This window comes from Pongo pygmaeus, chromosome 12, assembly GCF_028885625.2.
Source record: "Pongo pygmaeus isolate AG05252 chromosome 12, NHGRI_mPonPyg2-v2.0_pri, whole genome shotgun sequence".
NCBI classification, from domain to species: domain Eukaryota; kingdom Metazoa; phylum Chordata; class Mammalia; order Primates; family Hominidae; genus Pongo; species Pongo pygmaeus.
In genome coordinates this window covers 106,535,841-106,554,726 of record NC_072385.2, presented here as the reverse complement: position 1 = coordinate 106,554,726, position 18,886 = coordinate 106,535,841, and the positions used below count along the sequence as shown (strand labels likewise).

The window sequence follows — 18,886 nt, the reverse complement described above, 5'->3', positions numbered from 1 at the left end:
GCACCTGCCATCATGCCCAGCCAATTTTTGTATTTTCAGTAGAGACGGGGTTTCACCATGTTGCCCAGGCTCGTCTCAAACTCCTGAGCTCAAGTGATCTGCCCACCTTGGCCTCCCAAAACACTGGGATTACAGGCGTGAGCCATTGCGCCTGGCCAAACACAGAAATTATCCTCTCTTCCTAGATTAACATTTTTTCTTAAACTCCTGAACTCAAATCCTTCTCCTTCAAGATCTTACTTCACAGAGAATGTAATAACCTTAACAGCAATCCAAATAGCCATTTTGGCAGTGGCTCATGCATGTAATCTCAACATTTTGGGAGGTCAAGGCAGGAGGACTGCTTGAGGTCAGGAGTTCAAAACCAGCCTGGGCAACATAGTGAGACCTCATCTCAACAACAACAACAACATCCCCAAATAGCTATTCTGCAGACTTCATTTCCCCTAGCCATTATGTCAGATTAAACAGTACAAACCATGTCAGTTTTCTTATTTTTCGATGTTTATTTTAGAATCACAGAGTACATGTGTAAGTTTGTTAGAAAGGTATATTGTGTGATCCTGAAGTTTGGGGTATGACTGAACCCGTTTCCCAGGTGGTGGGTATAGTATCAAATAGGTAGTTTTTCAGCTGTTCCTCTGCCACACAACCCCCACCCCCACCCTGCTGCGCCGCCACCTCTAGTAGACCCCAGTGTCTATTGTTGCCATCTTTATATCCATGTATACTTGATGTTCAGGTCCCACTTACAAGTGAGAACATGCAGTATTTGGTTTTCTGTTTCCATGTTAGTTCACTTAGGATAATGCCCTCCAGCTACATTCATGTTGTTGCAAAGACATTATTTCATTATTTTTAATGGGTGCATAGTATTCCATGATGGCTATGTACCATATTTTCTTTTCTTTTCCAGTCCACCACTGATGGGCACATGAGTTGATTCAATGTTTTTACTATTGTGAATAGTGCCACAATGAACATACAGGTACATATGTTGTTTTGGCAGAATGATTTATTTTCCTTTGGGCGTATATCCAGCAATCAGATTGCTGGATCTAATGGTAGTTCCACTCTTAGTTCTCTGAGAAATCTCCAAACTGACCATGCCTAGACTAAATTAATTTACACCTTCACCAACAGTGTACAAGTGTCTGCTTTCCTCTGCAGCCTCACCAACGTTTCTCATTTTTTGACATTTTAACAAAGCTGTTCTGACTGGTATGAGATGGTATCTTGTGGTTCTGATTTGCATTTGCCTGATGATTAGAAATGAGCATTTTTTCATGTTTGTGGGCCACAGGTACGTCTTTTGAGAAGTATCTGTTCATGTCCTTTGCCCACTTTTTAAGGGGGTTATTTGCTTTTTGCTTGTTAGGTTCCTTATAGATTTTGGATATTAGACCTTTGTTGGACGTATACTTTGTGAATATTTTCTCCCATTCTATAGGTTGTTTACCCCCTTGATAGTTTCTCTTGCTGCATGTCACTTTTCTTGAAAGATCTCTTGGATTCTGTGTAGTTCTATACCTCTGACGGCCTGTTTCCACAGGATTTTTTTTTTTTTTTTTTTTGAGACAGAGTCTAGCTCTGTTGCCAGGCTGGAGTGCAGTGGCGCAATCTCGGCTCATTGCAACCTCTGCCTCTCGGGTTCAAGCAATTCTCCTGCCTCAGCCTCCTGAGTAGCTGGGATAACAGGCACGCGCCGCCACGCCCAGCTAATTTTTGTATTTTTAGTAGAGACGGGGTTTTACCATGTTGGCCAGGATGGTCTCGATCTCCTGGACCTCGTGATCTGCCCACCTCGGCCTCCCAAAGTGCTGGGATTATGGGTGTGAGAGCCACCACACCCGGCCAGGATGTTCTTTCTTTCTATACCTCAAACTTAACACATGTAATCAGGAAATCAGCAGTCTGCAAAAAAAAAAAAAAAAAATCAAGAGCTTCCCCTACAGGTCTTATTTCTGTAAATGGAATCTAACTCTCCCAGACAACACTTAATACCAGAGTCATGCTTAACTTCCTGGCTGTCTTCCACCATCCATCACTGAGTCCTGCTGCATTTTCCTTCATCATGTTGTTGTTCCTGGATTACTTTGTTTTGTTGGGTTTTTTTTTTTTTTGAGAGACAGAATGTCTCCCTGTCACCCAGGCTGGAGTACAGTGGCGTGATCTCAGCTTACTACAACCTCCGCAGCCCAGGTTCAAGTGATTCTCATGCCTCAGCCTCCCAAGTAGCTGGGATTACAGGTGCGTACCACCACACCTGGCTAATTTTTATATTTTTAGTAGACATGGGGTTTCACCATGTTGCCCAGGCTGGTCTCAAACTCCCAACCTCAGGTGATCCTCCCGCCTCAGCCTCCCAAAGTGCGGGGATTTAGGCATGAGCCACTCCACCAGCCCACAGTACATTTTTTTTTTGCGGGCGGGGGAGGGTACCAAATTTCTTTATTTGAAGGAATCGTACAAATCAAAGAACTTAAGTGGGTGTCTTGGTACAACTTATAGAAAAGGTAAAGGAAACCCCAACATACATGCACTGCCTTGGTGACAAGGTAAGTCATCCCATGGTTATGGGGAAATTAGCCTGAGGCTTAGCTTTCATTATCACTGTCTCCCAGGGTGTGCTTGTCAAAGAGATATTCTGCCAAGCCAGATTCAGATGCTCCCATCTTGTGCAAGTTGGTCATGTGGTCACCCAATTCTTTGATGGCTTTCACCTGTTCATTCAGGTAATGTGTCTCAATGAAGTCACATAAATGGGGGTCATTTTTGTCAGTGGCCAGTTTGTGCAGTTCCAGTAGTGACTGATTCACATTTTTTTCCAAATGTAATGCACACTCCATCGCATTCAGCCCGCTCTCCCAGTCATCACAGTCTGGTTTCTTGATATCCTGAAGGAAAGTTCGGCCACCTCGTTGGTTCTGCAGCTTCATCAGTTTCTCGGCATGTTCCCTCTCCTCATGAGATTGGTGAAGAAAGTATTTGGCAAAGTTCTTCAAAGCCACATCATCGCGGTCAAAGTAGTAAGACATGGATAGGTAAACGGAGGAGGCGTAGAGCTCCAGGTTGATCTGGCGGTTGATGGCGGCCTCTGAGTCCTGGTGGTAGTTCTGGCGCACCTGCGAGGTAGACGCGGTCATCATGGCGGCGACTAAGGAGAGGCGGCGGCGGCGGCTGCCTGGAGCTGGAGCGGCGGCGGGGGCCTTGGGGTTGGTCCGAGGGCATGGTGAAGAGGTGATGGAGGGCTGGCTATGGGCGGCCGGCCGGGGTGGGGGACAAGCGCCGGGTTCCGTCAAAGCACTGTTGAAGCAGGAAACCCCAAGGACTCTCCGCGAAGAACATCTCAACTTTTAATTATTATATATTTTTTTGAGACAGAGTCTCACTCTGTCGCCAGACGGGAGTGCAGTGGCGCAATCTTGGCTCCCCGCAACCTCCACCTCCCCGGTTCAAGCGATTCTCCTGCCTCAGCCTCCCGAGTAGCTGGGAGTACAGGTACGTGCCACCACACCCAGCTACTTGTGATCCGCCTGCCTCGGCCTCCCAAAGTGCTGGGATTACAGGTGTGAGCCACCGCACCCACCAACAGTAAACTTTAGTAATAAAAATTAGTAAACTTTTCCTTTCTGGAGTAGTAATTTTTAAAAAATACTTACTATTTCATCTTACCATATGCTTTCATCTTCAGGAAACACACTATAACGGCTTTAAGCTGTTTCTTAGTTCATAAGTGATACCTCTGAAGCATCTGAATTATTTTCCCCGAATTTCACTACCTGGCCTAGTGCCTACATAGGCTAAATCATTTCTGATCATTCACATGCTCAAGATCTTCTCGTGGCTGGGCACGGTGACCCCCACCTATAATCCCACCACTTTGGGAGGCCGAGGCAGATGGATCTCGAGGTCAAGAGATCGAGACCATCCTGGCCAACATGGAGAAACCCCATCTCTACTAAAAATACAAAAAAATTAGCCAGGCGTGGCGGCACGTGCCTGTAGTCCCAGCTACTTGGGAGGCTAAGGCAGAAGAATCACTTGAACCCGGGAGGCGGAGGTTGCAGTGAGCCGAGATCGTGCCACTGCACTCCTGCCTGGTGACAGAGTGAGACTCCATCTTAAAAAAAAAAAAAAAAAAGATATTCTTGCAACTGGAATGATATTTCATTTTCCAGGAGTTTGACACAATTTAGGTTTTTCCTGCACACAATGGCCACCCATTTCCAATTAAACATTCATAAAAACACCACAACCACCCACCTCACTACCTCATACCCATTAGAATAGGAACTATTAAAAATAATAATAATAAAAATAAAACCAGGCACAGTGGCTCAGGCCTGTAATCCCAACACTTTGGGAGGCCAAGGCGGGTGGATCACTTGAGGTCAGGAGTTTGAGATTGGCCTGACCAACATGGTGAAACCCCGTTTCTACTAAAAATACAAAAAATTAGCTGGGCGTGGTGGCGCGTGCCTCTAATCCCAGCTACTCGGGAGGCTTAGACATGAGAATCGCTTGAAGCTGGGAGGCAGAGGTTACAGTGAGCCAAGACCGTGCCATTGCACTCCAGCCTGGGTGACAGAGTGAGACTCTGTCTCCAAAAAAAAAAAAGAAAGAAAAACTTAATTCTAGCACCTTGGGAGGCTAAGGGGGGCAGGTCACTTGAGGTCAAGAGTTCGGGAACAGCCTGGCCAACATGGCAAAACCCCATGTCTACTAAAAATACAAAAATTAACTGGGTGTGGTGGTGCACCTGTAATCCCAGCTTCTCAGGAGGCTGGGGCATAAGAATCACTTGAACCTGGGAGGCGGAGGTTGCAGTGAGCTGAGATCATGCCGCTGCACTCCAGCCTGGCCAATAGAGTGAGACTCTGTCTCAAAAACACAAAACAAAACAAACAAACAAAACTGGCTGGGCATGTTGGCTCATGTCTCTAATCTCATTATTTTGGGAGGCTGAGGTGGGAGGATCACTTGTGCTCAGGAGTTTAAGACCAGCCTGGGTAACACAGTGAGACTCTGTCTCTACGAAAAAAAATTTAAAATTAGCCATGCATGGTGGTGCACACCTGCAGTCGCACCTATGTGGAGGCTGAGGTGGCAGGACTGCTTGAGCCCAGAGGTTGAGGCTGCAGTGAGCTATCACATTGCACCACTGCACTCCAGCATGAGCAAGAATAAGACCGTGTCAAAAAAAAAAGAAAAAAGAAACCATTAAAAAAAAAACAGATAATAACAACTGCTAGCAAGGATATGGAGAAACTGAAATTCTTGTGTACTGTTGGTGGAAATGTAAATGATACAGGTGTTGTGAAAAACAACATGGAGGCTGGGCACAGTGGCTCACGCCTGTAATCCCAGCACTTTGGGAGGCCAAGGCAGGTGGATAATTTGAGGTCAGGAGTTCAAGACCAGCCTGGCCAACATGGTGAAACCCTGTCTCTACCTAAAAATACAAAAATTAGCTGGGTGTTGTGGTGAGCACCTGCAATCCCAGCTACTTGGGAGGCCGAGGCAGGAGAATCACTTGAACCTGGGAGGCGGAGGTTGCAGTGAGTCGAGATGGCACCACTGTACTCTAGCCTGGGCGACAGAGCAGGACTCCGTCTCAAAAAAAATTTTTTTAAATTAGGCAGTCACTAAAAGACAAATACTGTATGATTCCACTTACAGTATGAAGTATCTAAACTAATCAAATTCACAGAGACTGAAAATAGAATGCTGTTTGCCATGAGCTGGGGGAAAGAGAATGGGGACTTATTTAATGGGTATAGAGTTTCAGTTTTGTAGGGTGAAGAGTTCTGGAAACTGGGTACACAACAATGTGAATGTATTAAATACTACTCAACTGTACATTAAAAAAAATTTTAAGGCCGGGCGTGGTGGCTCATGCCTGTAATCCCAGCACTTTGGGAGGCCAAGGCGGGCGGATCACCTGAGGTGAGGAGTTAGAGACCAGCCTGGTCAACATGGAGAAACCCCGTCTCTACGAAAAATACAAAAATTAACTGGGCATGGTGGTGCATGCCTGTAATCCCAGCTACTCAGGAGGCTGAGGCAGGAGAATCTCTTGAGCCCAGGTGGTGGAGGTTGCAGTGAGCCAAGACTGCAACCATTGCACTCCAGCATAGGTGACAGAGCAAGACTCTGTCTCCAAAAAAAAAAAAAAAAAGAAAGAAAACAAATGACTAAGATGGTAATTTTTACGTTATGAAAACTTTTTTTGTTTCCCTTGAAACAGAGTTTTGCTCTTGTTGCCCAGGCTGGAGTACAATGGCACGATCTAGGCTCACCACAACCTCTGCCTCCCTGGTTCAAGTGATTCTCCCTCCTCAGCCTCCCGAGTAGCTGAGATTACAGGCATGCACCACCATGCCCAGCTAATTTTGTATTGTTAGTAGAGATGGGGTTTCTCCATGTTGGTAAGGCTGGTCTCGAACTCCCGACCTCAGGTGATTCACCCGTCTTGGCCTCCCAAAGTGCTGGGATTACAGGCGTGAGCCACCACGCCCAGCCACAATGAAAATTTTCAAAGAAAAAAAAAAAAACTTTCCACAAAGAAGAGCCCAGGCTCAGATGGCTTTATTTGTGAATTCTACCATTTACAGAAAAATTAATACCAATGATTCACAAACTCTCCCATCACATAGAAAAGAAGGCAATACTTCCCAATTCATTCTATGAGGCCAGCATTACCCTGATTCCAAAACCAGACAAAGACATCACAAGAAACCACAGACCAATATCTCTTATGAATATAGACACAAATCCTCAACAAAATAGTAGCAAACTAAATCCAGCACCATATAAAAGGATAATACACATTGATCAAATAAGACTTATACACCAAAAAAATGCAAGGTTGGTTTAACATTCAAAAAAATCACTTAATGCAATATAGCGTATCGGTAGACTAAAGAACAAAACCCTATGATCATCTCGATAGGTATTATAAAAGGCACTTGACAAAATCCAGTGCTCATTAATGATAAAAAGACTCAATGCCAGTCTGGGCAACATAGTAAGACCCTGTCTCTATAAAAAAATTTTAAAAATTAGCCCAGTATGGTGATGCACGCACGTAATCCCAGCTACTAAGAAGGCTGAGGCAGGTGGATCTCTTGAACCTAGGAGTTCAAGGCTGCAGTGAGCTATGATTGAGCCACTGTGCTACAGCCTGAGTGACAGAGCAAGACTGTCTCTAAAAAAGTAATATAGACTCAACAACCTAGGAATAAAAGGGAACTTCCTAAACCTGATAGAGTACATCTATGAAAAACTCAGCTGGCCGGGTGCGGTGGCTCACGCCTGTAATACTCCCCCAATTGATCTACAGATTCTGCATAACCCCTATAGAAACTCAGGTGCCTTTTGTGCAGAAATTGACAAATTAATCCTAAAATTTAGATGAAGAACAAACTTTAAAAACATTTCAAAACGTACTAAAAAGCTATAGTAACCAAGATAGTGTATTACTGGCATAGGGACATGTAGACCAATGAAATGGACTTGAGAGTTCAGAAATAAAACCCTCACATTTACGGTCAATTTATCTCTGACAATGATGCCAAGATAATTCAATGGGGGAAAAGAACAGTGGTTTCAACAAATAGTGCTGGGACAACTTGATATCCACACACAAGAGAATGAAGTTGGATCACTCCCTCATACCATTCACAAAAATTCACTCAAAATGGATCACAGAAACAGCTAAAACAATAAAACTCTTAGAAGAAAACCTAAGAGAAAATTCTTGTGACTTTGGGTTAGGCAAAGCTTCTTAACAAAAACAAACAAAATAGACAAATTGGACTTTATCAAAAGTAAAAACTTTTGTTTCAAAAGACACCGTCAAGAAAGCAAAAAGAGGCTAGTGCGGTGGCTCACGTCTGTAATCCTAGCACTTTGGGAGGCCCAGGTGGGCGGATCACGAGGTCAAGAAATTGAGACTATCCTGGCCAACATGGTGAAACCCCATCTCTACTAAAAATACAAAAATTAGCTGTGCGTGGTGGCACGTGCCTGGAAACTGGGTACACAACAATGTGAATGTATTAAATACTACTCAACTATACATTTAAAAAAATTTTAAGGCCGGGCGTGGTGGCTCATGCCTGTAATCCCAGCACTTTGGGAGGCCGAGGCGGGCGGATCACTTGAGGTAATCCACCCTGTAGTCCTAGCTACTCAGGAGGCTGAGGCAGGAGAATGGCTTGAACCCGGGAGGCAGAGGTTGCAGTGAGCCGAGATCATGCCACTGCACTCCAGCCTGGCAACAGAGCGAGACTCCGTCTCAAAAAAAAAAAAAAAAAAAGAAAGAAAGCAAAAAGAAGCGGGGTGCAGTGGCTCATGACTGTAATCCCAGCACTTTGGGAGGCTGAGACAGGCAGATCACCTGAGGTCAGCAGTTCAAGACCAGCCTGGCCAACATGGTGAAACCCAGTCTCTACTAAACATAAAAAATTAGCTGGGAGTGGTGGCACACACCTGGGTCCCAGCTACTCGGGAGGCTGAAGCAGGATAGCTTGAACCCAGGAGGCAGAGGTTGCAGTGAACCAAGATTGCGGCACTCCATTCCAGCCTAGGTGGTCAGAGCAAGACTGTCCCCTGACCAAAACAACAACAAAAACAAAACAAAAAAAGAAAGCAAAAGTCCACCAAAATTGGAGAAAATATTTGCAAATCATATATCTAACAAACTTGTATCCAAAACATATAAAGAACTCTTACACATCAAAAGACAAAAAGACAATCCAATTAAAAATGGACAAAGGCTTTGAACAGACATTTCTCCAAAGAAGATACACAAATGGCCAATAAGCACATAAAAGATGTTCAAACATAAGGCCTGGCATGGTGGCTCTAGCCTGTAATCCAGCACTTTGGGAGGCCCAGGGAGGCGGATCCTTTGAGGTCAGGAGCTCGACACCAGCCTGAACAACATGGTAACGCCCTGTCTCTACTAGAAATACAAAAAATTAGCTGGGTGTGGTGGCATGTGCCTGTAATCCCAGCTGCTAGGGAGGCTGAGGCAGGAGAATCGCTTGAACCTGGACAGAGTGAGATTCTGTCTCAAACAAAAAGTTCAAACATCATTAGCCATTTAGCCATCAGAGAAATACAAATCAAAACTACAATGAGATACCATCTCACACCCACCATTAGTTATTATAAAAAAGGTGGATAAGTGTAGTGAAGATGTGAAGGAACTGGCATCCTCATATATTGCTGGCAGGAATGTAACATGGTACAGCCACTTTGGAAAAGAGTTTAGCAGTTTCTCAAAATGTTAAACACGTAATTACCGTATGACCCAGCAATTCCACTCTTTGGTATATAACTAAGAGATATGAGGACATATTTCCACACAAAAATTTGTACATAGTATCACTATTTATAATAGCAAAAAAAAAAAGAAAGTGGAAATCCAAAATGTCTATCAACTAATGAATGGATAAACAAAATGTGATAAATCCATACTATGCAATATTATTCAACCATAAAAAAGAATGAAATACTGATTGATTCATGACATAACATTGATGACCTTTAAAAATATTATGCTTGGCCGGGCGTGGTGGTTCACGCCTGTAATCCCAGCACTTTGGGAGGCCGAGGCGGGCGGATTGCCTGAGCTCAGGAGTTCGAGACCGCCCTGGGCAACATAGCGAAATCTCGTCTCTACTAAAATACACACAAAAAAATTAGCCGGGCCTGATGATGGGTACCTGTAGTCCCAGCTACTCGGGAGGCTGAGGCAGGAGAATCGCTTTAACCCAGAAGATGGAGGTTGCAGTGAGCTGAGATCGCATCACTGCACTCCAGCCTGGGCGACAGAGGGAGACCCTGTCTCCAAAAATAAAAAATTAAAATTAAAAAATTATGCTTAGGCACAACTATGATACATCAACTGAAAAATATCAGGCCGGGTATGGTGACTCATGCCTGTAATTCCAGCACTTTGGGAAGCTGAGGTGAAAAGATTCCTTGAGGCCAGCGGTTCAAGACCAGCCTGGACAACATAGTAAGACCCTGTCTCCATGAAAATAAATGAATAAACAACAATAATTAAAATTGACCTCCTGGAGATAAGAAAAAGAGTTAACTAGGAGATAAGAGAAAATTCAAGAATTGTTAAGTCATTAATTTGAGATGGAGTACTGGGTCTTTTGCTTCCCTTCCATCAACTAAGTGAGGAAGGTTCCAACAGAAACAAATGGGAGTGCCTAAAAGAAAACTAGCATCTCTTTCCTGGTTACACAGGCAACAGACTTGGTGATCCGCCTGAGCTCTGTCTATCTGAACAGAAGGAGAGAATTTTAAAAAGTGCCTACTGGAGCCTGAACCATCCTGCTGGTATCCATCCAAAGAAGTCCAGCAGTATGAAGTCAAGGATACACAGCAGGTGGTAAAAGCCAAAGAAAAGTCTAAAAACCAAAAGTGGAAATCAAGCCCCTCTAGGCCAGGCCTGGCTATTGGTGCAAACAAAGAGATGGTAAGTGATAACTGGATATGCGACTGGAGTTTTAAAGAGAATTCTGATTCTATTAAGCTCTGTAAAATAAAACCTGCAAGGCAATGATCTAGAAAGAAGCAAAAGAACCCTGGGTCAGCAAAATACTTATTCTTAAATCTACTACAACAATGTATGTGTGATTTTTTTTAAAAAACTTACAGGCAAAGCTGAGGGTAGAGGGAATACTTGGGGTGGAGAGTAATTTACTCTTCCAGGGGCCAACAGGCTTCAAAGTCAATTTCAAAAATACACATACTTAGTAAAAGCATCCAGATATAAAAGGTAGTGTATTTAGAATTCCATTTATAAAATGTTCAGAATAGGCAAATTCATAGAGGTCATGTAAATTAGTGGATGCCAGGGGTTAGTGGAAGGAAGATAGGGAGTGACTGGTAAAGAGTACAGGGTTTCTTTTTGGGGTTCTAAAACTGATTGTGGTGACAGCTGTACAACTCTGTTTGAATACACTACAAAACAGGCAGGCACGGTGGCTCATGCCTGTAATCCCAGCACTTTGGGAGGCTGAGGTAGGCAGATCACTTGAGGCCAGGAGTTCGAGACCAGCCTGGGCAACATGGTGAAACCCTGCTTCTACTGAAAATATAAAAATTAGCTGGGTGTGGTGGCGTGCGCCTGTAGTTCCAGCTACTCAGGATGCTGAGGCAGGAGAATTCGCTTGAACCTGGGAGGTGGAGGTTGCAGTGAGCTGAGACTGCATCACTGCACTCCAGCCTGGGTAACAGAACAAGACCCTGTCTCGAAAAAAGAAAAAAAGAAAAAAAAAAAAGAATATACTAAAAGCCACTGAATTATACCTTTAAAATGAATGAATTATACCCTTAAACCCACTGAATTACACTCTTAAAGTGAGTTCATATACTGTATGGCATATGAACCATACAGTATATGAACTCTATCTCAATAAAGCTGATTAAAAAGGAACGTGTAAGAAATAAATAAAATAAAAAGGAACCTGTACACACATTTTCAAATACTAAATGATTAAAAGGTGTTGTTTTTCTGCTAGCATTGGGTCAAAAAGGAAAAAAAAGTTGATATACTTCATCTCTGAACTAGATCTAGAAAGAAACAAAAACAACTACACTGAAATCATACTCTGTCTACAAAATGTCATTAAACATCTTAAGTTCAGTTCTAAAGATTTGTGTTTCCAGATAATACAATGTCAAGGACTACTGATCAGACCTGTATAAATTTCTATGCTCAAATTCAAGCCCTTACCTCTCAAAATTCAATTCTAAGACTAATAACCCAATAGAAGATTAGAGATAGGGACAGTAGTAACAACTGCTAAGGAATCAGACAATAGAACTTTATGTAAAATATCCTTGAAATCTTGAGGGATAAGTTCTGATTGTATTTTCCAGTTGCTTGAGAACTTATAAGGGAATGGTATAAAATATAAAATAATTTCTAGACCAGGCATGGTGGCTCACACCTGTAATCCCAGCACTTTGGGAGGCCAAGGCAGGAGAATCACTTGAGACCAGCCTGGGCAACATAGCGAGACCCTGTCTCTACTAAAATAAAAAATTATCTGGGCACGGTGGCATGTGCCTGTACTCCTAGTTACTCAGGAGGCTGAGGCAGGATTGCTTCAATCCAGGAGGTCAAGACTGCGAGTGAGCTATGATCGTGCCACTGCATTCCAGCGTGAGCAACAGAGGGAGACCCTGACCCTAAAAAATAAAATAAATAAACAGGCCGGGCACGGTGACTCACACCTGTTAATCCCAGCACTTTGGGAGGCCAATGTGGGCGGATCACAAGGTCAGGAATTGAGACCATCCTGGCTAACATGGTGAAACCCCGCCTCTACTAAAAACACACACAAAAAATTAGCCGGGTGTGGTGGCAGGCGCCTGTAGTCCCAGCTACACGGGAGGCTGAGGCAGGAGAATGGCATGAACCCGGGAGGCGGAGCTTGCAGTGAGCCGAGATCGCGCCACTGCACTCTAGCCTGGGTGACAGTGTGAGACTCTGTCTCGATAAATAAATAAATAAATAAATAAATAAAATAAAATAAACATAAATAAAATTCCTCAGCCTGGACAACATTGCAAGGCCCTATCTCTACAAAAAAAAAACCTTAAAAAAAATTAGCCAGTCATGGTGGCATGTGCCTATAGTAGGCTGAGGCTGGAAGACCCCTTGAGCCCAGGAGGCTATGCAGTGAGCTATGATCGAGCCACTGTAAAGGTAGATTAGTGAGGATGTGAAGGAACCGGCACAAGAAATCCCATACTCCTTACCACTCAAGCATGGGCAAGAGTGAGATCCTGTCCCAAAATAAATACACAAATAATTTTAAAAATAAAAAGGCCGGGCACGGTGGCTCATGCCTGTAATCCCAGCACTTTGGGAAGCTGAGGCGGGAAGATCACTTGAGGCCAGAAGTTCAAGATCAGACTGGCCAGCATGGCAAAACCCCTTCTCTACTAAAAATACAAAAAAGTTAGCCGGGCATGGTGGCAAGTGCCTGTAATCCCAGCTACTTGGGAGGCTGGGGTAGGCGAGCTGCTAGAACCCAGGAGGCGGAAGCTGCAGTGAGCCGAGATCGCACCACTGCACTCCAGCCTGGGCAACAAGAGCAAAACTCCAACTTAAAAAAGAAAAAGAAAATAGTTTCTCCATGCTCATGGGCATACATGTGATATAATTCTATACTAGCTTTGAACTGTAAATGGGTACTGCATGCTAATCAAATGCAAATAATGCATTTTTATAAAAGTTGCTAACCACATTCTAGACAAAGAAATTCTGGCCAGGCGCAGTAGCTCACGCCTGTAATCCCGGCACTTTGGGAGGCGGAGGCGGGTGGATCACCTGAGGTCAGGAGTTCGAGACCAGCCTGACCAACATGGAGAAACCCCATCTCTACTAAAAATACAAAAAATAAGCCAAGTGTCGTGGCACATGCCTGTAATCCCAGCTACTCAGGAGGCTGAGGCCGGAGAATCACTTGAACAGGAAGGCCAGTGAGCTGAGATCACACCACTGCACTCCAGCCTGGGTGACAGAGTGAGACTCCGTCTAAAAAAAAAAAAAAAAAAAAAAAAAGAGAGAGAGAAATTCTGACCTGGTTTAGTAAGTAAAAAGCACTTTAAGCTATTGGCTATTGATATGAGATGCTAATCTGAAGATAAGAAAATAAATGCTTTTCAACCTTCAATGCCCTAAGGTAGAACCCCATAGCAAACTTGTGATATTTCTTTTTATATTTTTTCCATTAATTTAATGACTGAAACTAATATGCAGGTATTTTAAGAATTTTCTGCTCAATACTATCTTTATAGTCAATTCTAGACGACCCCTTGACCATTAATAAGCCAGCTTCTACACAGCAATAAATAAATAAATTCAGCCTACTCAAAATTATACTATAGATATTGACACTGCCTTTAATAAAAGGAAAATATGATTTATAGGACAAAAAATTCCTGGCCGGGCACGGTGGCTCACATCTGTAATCCCAGCACTTTGGGAGGCCGAGGCAGGTGGATCACAAGGTCAGGAGTCTTGAGACCAGCCTGGCCAACATAGTGAAATCCCGTCTCCACTAAAAATACAAAAAAAATTAGCTGGCCTGGTGGCAGACTCCTGTAATCCCAGCTATTTGGGAGGCTGAGGCAGGAGAATCACTTGAACCCAGGAGGCAGAGGGTTCAGTGAGCCAAGATCAAGCCACTACACTCCAGCCCGGGTGACAATGCGAGACTCCGTTTCAAAAAAAAAAAAAAATTCCTAACTCTTCATAGAAAGCAGTTTTGTCACTTCCAGAGAACCTCACAACCAAATGTTAAATATACTCTTGTCCCCTTAAGACTACATCAACTGATGGGCCAGGCATGGTGACTCAACGCCTGTAATGCCAGCACTTTGGGAGGCCGAGGCGGGTGGATCAAGAGGTCAGGAGTTGGAGACCAGCCTGGCCAACATAGTGAAACCCTGTCTCTATTAAAAATACAAAAAATTAGCCAGGCATGGTGGCAGGCGCCTGTAATCCCAGCTACTCGGGAAGCTGAGGCAGGAGAATCGCTTGAACTCAGGAGGCAGAGGTTGCAGTGAGCCAAGATCATGCCATTATACTCCAGCCTGGGCAACAGTGCAAGACTCTGTCTCAAAAAAAAAAAAAAAGACTACATCAACTGAATCTATTTTCAGATTTGACTTCTTATTTAGCCAACAAAAACTCAAGGGCCTTACCTTATATATTTCTCAGGCACCCCTCCACAACCTACCTTTTTTTTTTTTTTTAGATGGAGTCTCACCCTGTCACCCAGGCTGAAGTGCGGTGGCACAATCTCGGCTCACTGCAACCTCTGCCTCCCAGGTTCAAGCGATTCTCCTGCCTCAGCCTCCAGAGTAGCTGGGACTACAGGCGCGCGCCACCATGCCCAACTAATTATTGTATTTTAGAAGAGACAGGGTTTCACCATATTGGCCAGAATGATCTGGGTCTCTTGACCTCGTGATCCACCCACCTCGGCCTCCCAAAGTGCTGGGATTACAGGCATGAGCCACCGTGCCCAGTGCCTACCTCTTAATCCCAAAGTACATACCTCATCCACTTTTTTCATGGAGAAAGAAGGAGGGAGGGGAACATCAACTGTGGTGTTTTTTTGTTTGTTTTTTGAGATGGAGTCTGTCACCCTGGGTGGAGTGCAGCGGTGAGATCTCGGCTCACTGGCCTTCCTATTCAAGCAATTCTCTGGCCTCTGGCTAATTTTTGTATTTTCAGTAGAGACGGGGTTTCACCACGTTGGCTAGGCTGGTCTCGAACTGACCTCAGGTGATCTGCCCCCCCTTTGGCCTCCCAAAGTGCTGGGATTACAGGCATAAGCCACCACGACTGGCCTGTGGTATTCTGATTACCTTTTCTCAAAACACCCTGGTTGCTGGGCGTGGTGGCTCACAGCATTTTGGGAGGCGGAGGCGGGCCGATCACCTGAGGTCAGAAGTTCGAGACCAGCCTGACCAACATGGAGAAACCCCGTCTCTACTAAAAATACAAAATTAGCCAGGAGTGGTGGCACATGCCTGTAATCCTAGCTACTCAGGAGGCTGAGGCAGGAGAATCACTTGAACCTGGGAGGCAGAGGTTGCAGTGAGCCGAGATCATGCCGTTGTACTTCAGCCTGGGCAACAAGATAGAAACTCCGTGTCAAAAACAAAACGAAACAAAACAAACAACACCCTGGTCACACAGGAAGAGAAGCTGGAAACAGGCAGAAAGTAAAAATGCCAGCTATTGATGATTGCCATTTTTGTCTCAAGAGTCCTCTCTACAGCTAAATCTATCCATCAGTCAGGATGTCAACAACCTTTAGTGGTATGATAACCTTACCTCAAATGAAGCATTAGGACCAAGCAAATAGGGTAAATAAACTTTATTAATTTTTGGATTAAGCCCTAAAGCTTCAGAGGAATGGGAGTACTTTATATTTTCTGGAAAGATAAGATTCAGGGAAGAGGCTAGAACTCAGTTATTTTCTTGCAATAGCAAAGAAACTATGCTACACTTTGAAGAGAAAAAAAAGCCAGAAGGAAAACTATCAATGAAGCAGAACAGGATCCCAAACAATACTCTTCAAGAGGATTTGATTAGACATATTTAACTATTGATTAGGCATATTTATTCAAACAAGGGCAACTTCAGAAACAGCACATTAGCAAGATTTTAATACCCTAAGCAGTTATCTCTCAGGAGGAAGATTAGGATGTAAGGAGTAGTCTAGTAAGATCTCTATACACTAAACCATCCCTGACAAAAAAATCATTTTCTAATTGAGGAGAAACCAAAAATAAAGGGAAATGCCCTACAGAGAAGCAGCAAATAGTATGGAATCACTGGGCAAACCAACATGAAACACTCAGTAGCCAAGCAACTCAATCTGTAAATAAAAGTAGAAAGAAGGGTACCAAAGAAATGAAAAAACAACAGCAGAGAAGTGAAAAATATTAAATGAGAAACCTGGAAGAAACGTTTTACTGCGAGATGGAATATTCACCTCAATTCTCACAACGTTAACAGAAAATGCCATGGAAATGGAACTTCTCGACTACCTACTTTACAAAAAGACTTTCCTATGAAACTATATCCAGATTTATTTATTTATTCTTTTTTTATTTTTTTTTGAGACAGAGTCTCACTCTGTTGCCCAGGCTGGAGTACAGTGGCACGATCTTGGCTCACTGCAACCTCCGCCTCCGGGATTCAAGCGATTCTCCTGCCTCAGCCTTCCAAGTAGCTATGATTATAGGCACGCACCACCACATTTGGCTAATTTTTTGTATTTTAGTAAAGATGGGGTTTCGTCATGTTGTCCAGGCTGGTCTCGAACTCCAGAGCTCAGGCAATCCGCCCGCCTCAGCCTCCCAAAGTGCTAGGATTACAGGCATGAGTCACCGCGCCTGGCCTATTCATTTATTTTTTGAGACAGCGTCTCGCTCTGTCGCCCAGATTGGAGTGCAGAGGGGCGATCTTGGCTCAGTGAAGCCTCTGCCTCTCAGGCTCAAAGTGATTTTCTATCTCAGCCTCCCAAGTAACTGGGACTACAGGTGGATGCCACCACGCCCAACTAATTTTTTTGTATTTTTTGTAGAGACAGGGTTTTTGCCATGTTGCCCAGGCTGGTCTCCAACTCGTGAGCTCAGGTGATCTGCCCGCCTCGGCCTCCCAAAATGCTGGGATTACAGACGTGAGCCACTGTGCCCGGCCTAGATATTTCCAATAGACAATTACATCTACCAAATAGTTATACTGTGGATGGTGGTGAAATAATGCTATGCTTCAGTTTGACACAGATGATTAACAATGTCTAGTGTCTTCAACGATCTGATCCTACAAATTCTTTCCACCAAAACAGTGTCCTAACCTTTCTGGGCCTCAATTTCTTAGCTATAAAATGTGGGAGCCGCAGGGTGTGGTGGTTCATGCCTGTAATCCCAGCACTTTGGGAGACCGAGGCGGGCAGATCACCTAAGTCAGGAGTTCAACACCAGCCTGACCCACATGAAGAAACCCTGTCTCTACTAAAAATACAAAATAAGCCGGGCATGGTGGCACATGCCTGTAATCCCAACTACTGGGGAGGCTAAGGCAGGAGAATTGCTCGAACCTGAGAGGCGGAGGTTGCGGTGAGCCGAGATCGCGCCATTGCATTCCAGCCTGGGCAACAAGAGCGAAATTTCCGTCTCAAAAAAAAAAAAAAAAAAAAGGGAGCCAAAGTAGATGAGATGAACTACAGGATCCACTCCAATCTAGAAATTTTATACCTAATTGTAAAATTGTTAAGGTCGGTTATGAGTACAAAATTTGAATAGGAAAACAAAACATTTAAGTTCATACTGTCATTCCAGAGCTAACCACAGGGAGGAGCGAGGGATTTGAAACAATTCCCAAGGGAGACAGTATTTCGCTGTTACCTGAAGCCCACCCGGTAGGTGGATAAACCCTCAATACCAGACAGAGTATTTCCCTGGCCCTTTTGCCTAGACTTCAGAATGCTCTTCACAAAGACACGGTTAACCCGTCTTCCTCCCTTTCCTCCGTACCGCAGTTTTCCCTCTTCTCTTTTGTAGTTTCACATCAAGTTTTACCTAATATTACTACTTTCCCCCCCATATTTTTATTTTCCCCTTTTGTCCAGAGTAAAATTTTCCAGAAAAGCCCTTTGTAGGTAGGTTGTGATGAAATGACTTACAATCAAAGAAACTATAAACTACAACAATTACAGGCAAATGACAATTACTGATTAAGTTTTAGAGAAATCCTAAGAGAGAAAGAAAACCAAGCATGATAAAAAGGAAAAGCTAGGGACTGATATAATTCAAGTTTTCCGAAGTTAGTAAAAGGCCATGAAAAGAGTGCAAATGAGTGACAACTCCTGGAGTTCGGGTCCAGCCTCTGAAATTAACATGCAAGAGCGCAAGGCCAAGCAACCAGAATGTGAAACAGACTCTGCCCGGGGTTCCTTTCACTGTCAAACTCCTAGCCAAAAGAGGCTTCCCACATCACATATTTTAAATATTAAAATTTAAAAAGTTATTCACATCTATTCACCTCTCCCTTGAAAAACAAATGAATAAATAGCCCCTCTTTGCGTCTTTACTCCCACACTAAACCTCACACCGTTGATGAGCCTGGAGGGCTAGGTTGGCACGAGAGGATGGCGCCAAAGCTCGGGGAGAGGGCGGTCAGTGGGCGGAAGGTGCCTCTTCCCACATGGCCGAGCCCTCGCCGCCACTGGTCACCGGCACACGGTCCCCAAGCATCGGGAGCTCCCTCTCGGCCCCGACCCCGCAGTCTCTGTCGCCCCGCAAACGGCCGCTGCGGCCG

The 18,886-nt window shown here is 44.1% G+C and overlaps 2 protein-coding genes across 2 annotated transcripts in view; both read right to left on the bottom strand.

Moving 5' to 3' along the window:
* Window positions 1–18,886, bottom strand: part of PPM1G (protein phosphatase, Mg2+/Mn2+ dependent 1G) — a 29,220-nt gene that overhangs the window by 9,022 nt on the left and 1,312 nt on the right. The gene's annotated exons all lie outside the window — the stretch shown is intronic.
* Window positions 2,437–18,822, bottom strand: LOC129030747 (ferritin heavy chain-like). Its single transcript, XM_054476387.2, has 2 exons — window positions 18,773–18,822; window positions 2,437–3,348 (listed from the first exon to the last, which is right to left on the bottom strand). Exons 1-2 carry the CDS (start codon window positions 18,820–18,822, stop codon window positions 2,598–2,600), a joined length of 801 nt encoding a protein of 266 aa, XP_054332362.1. The 3' UTR covers window positions 2,437–2,597.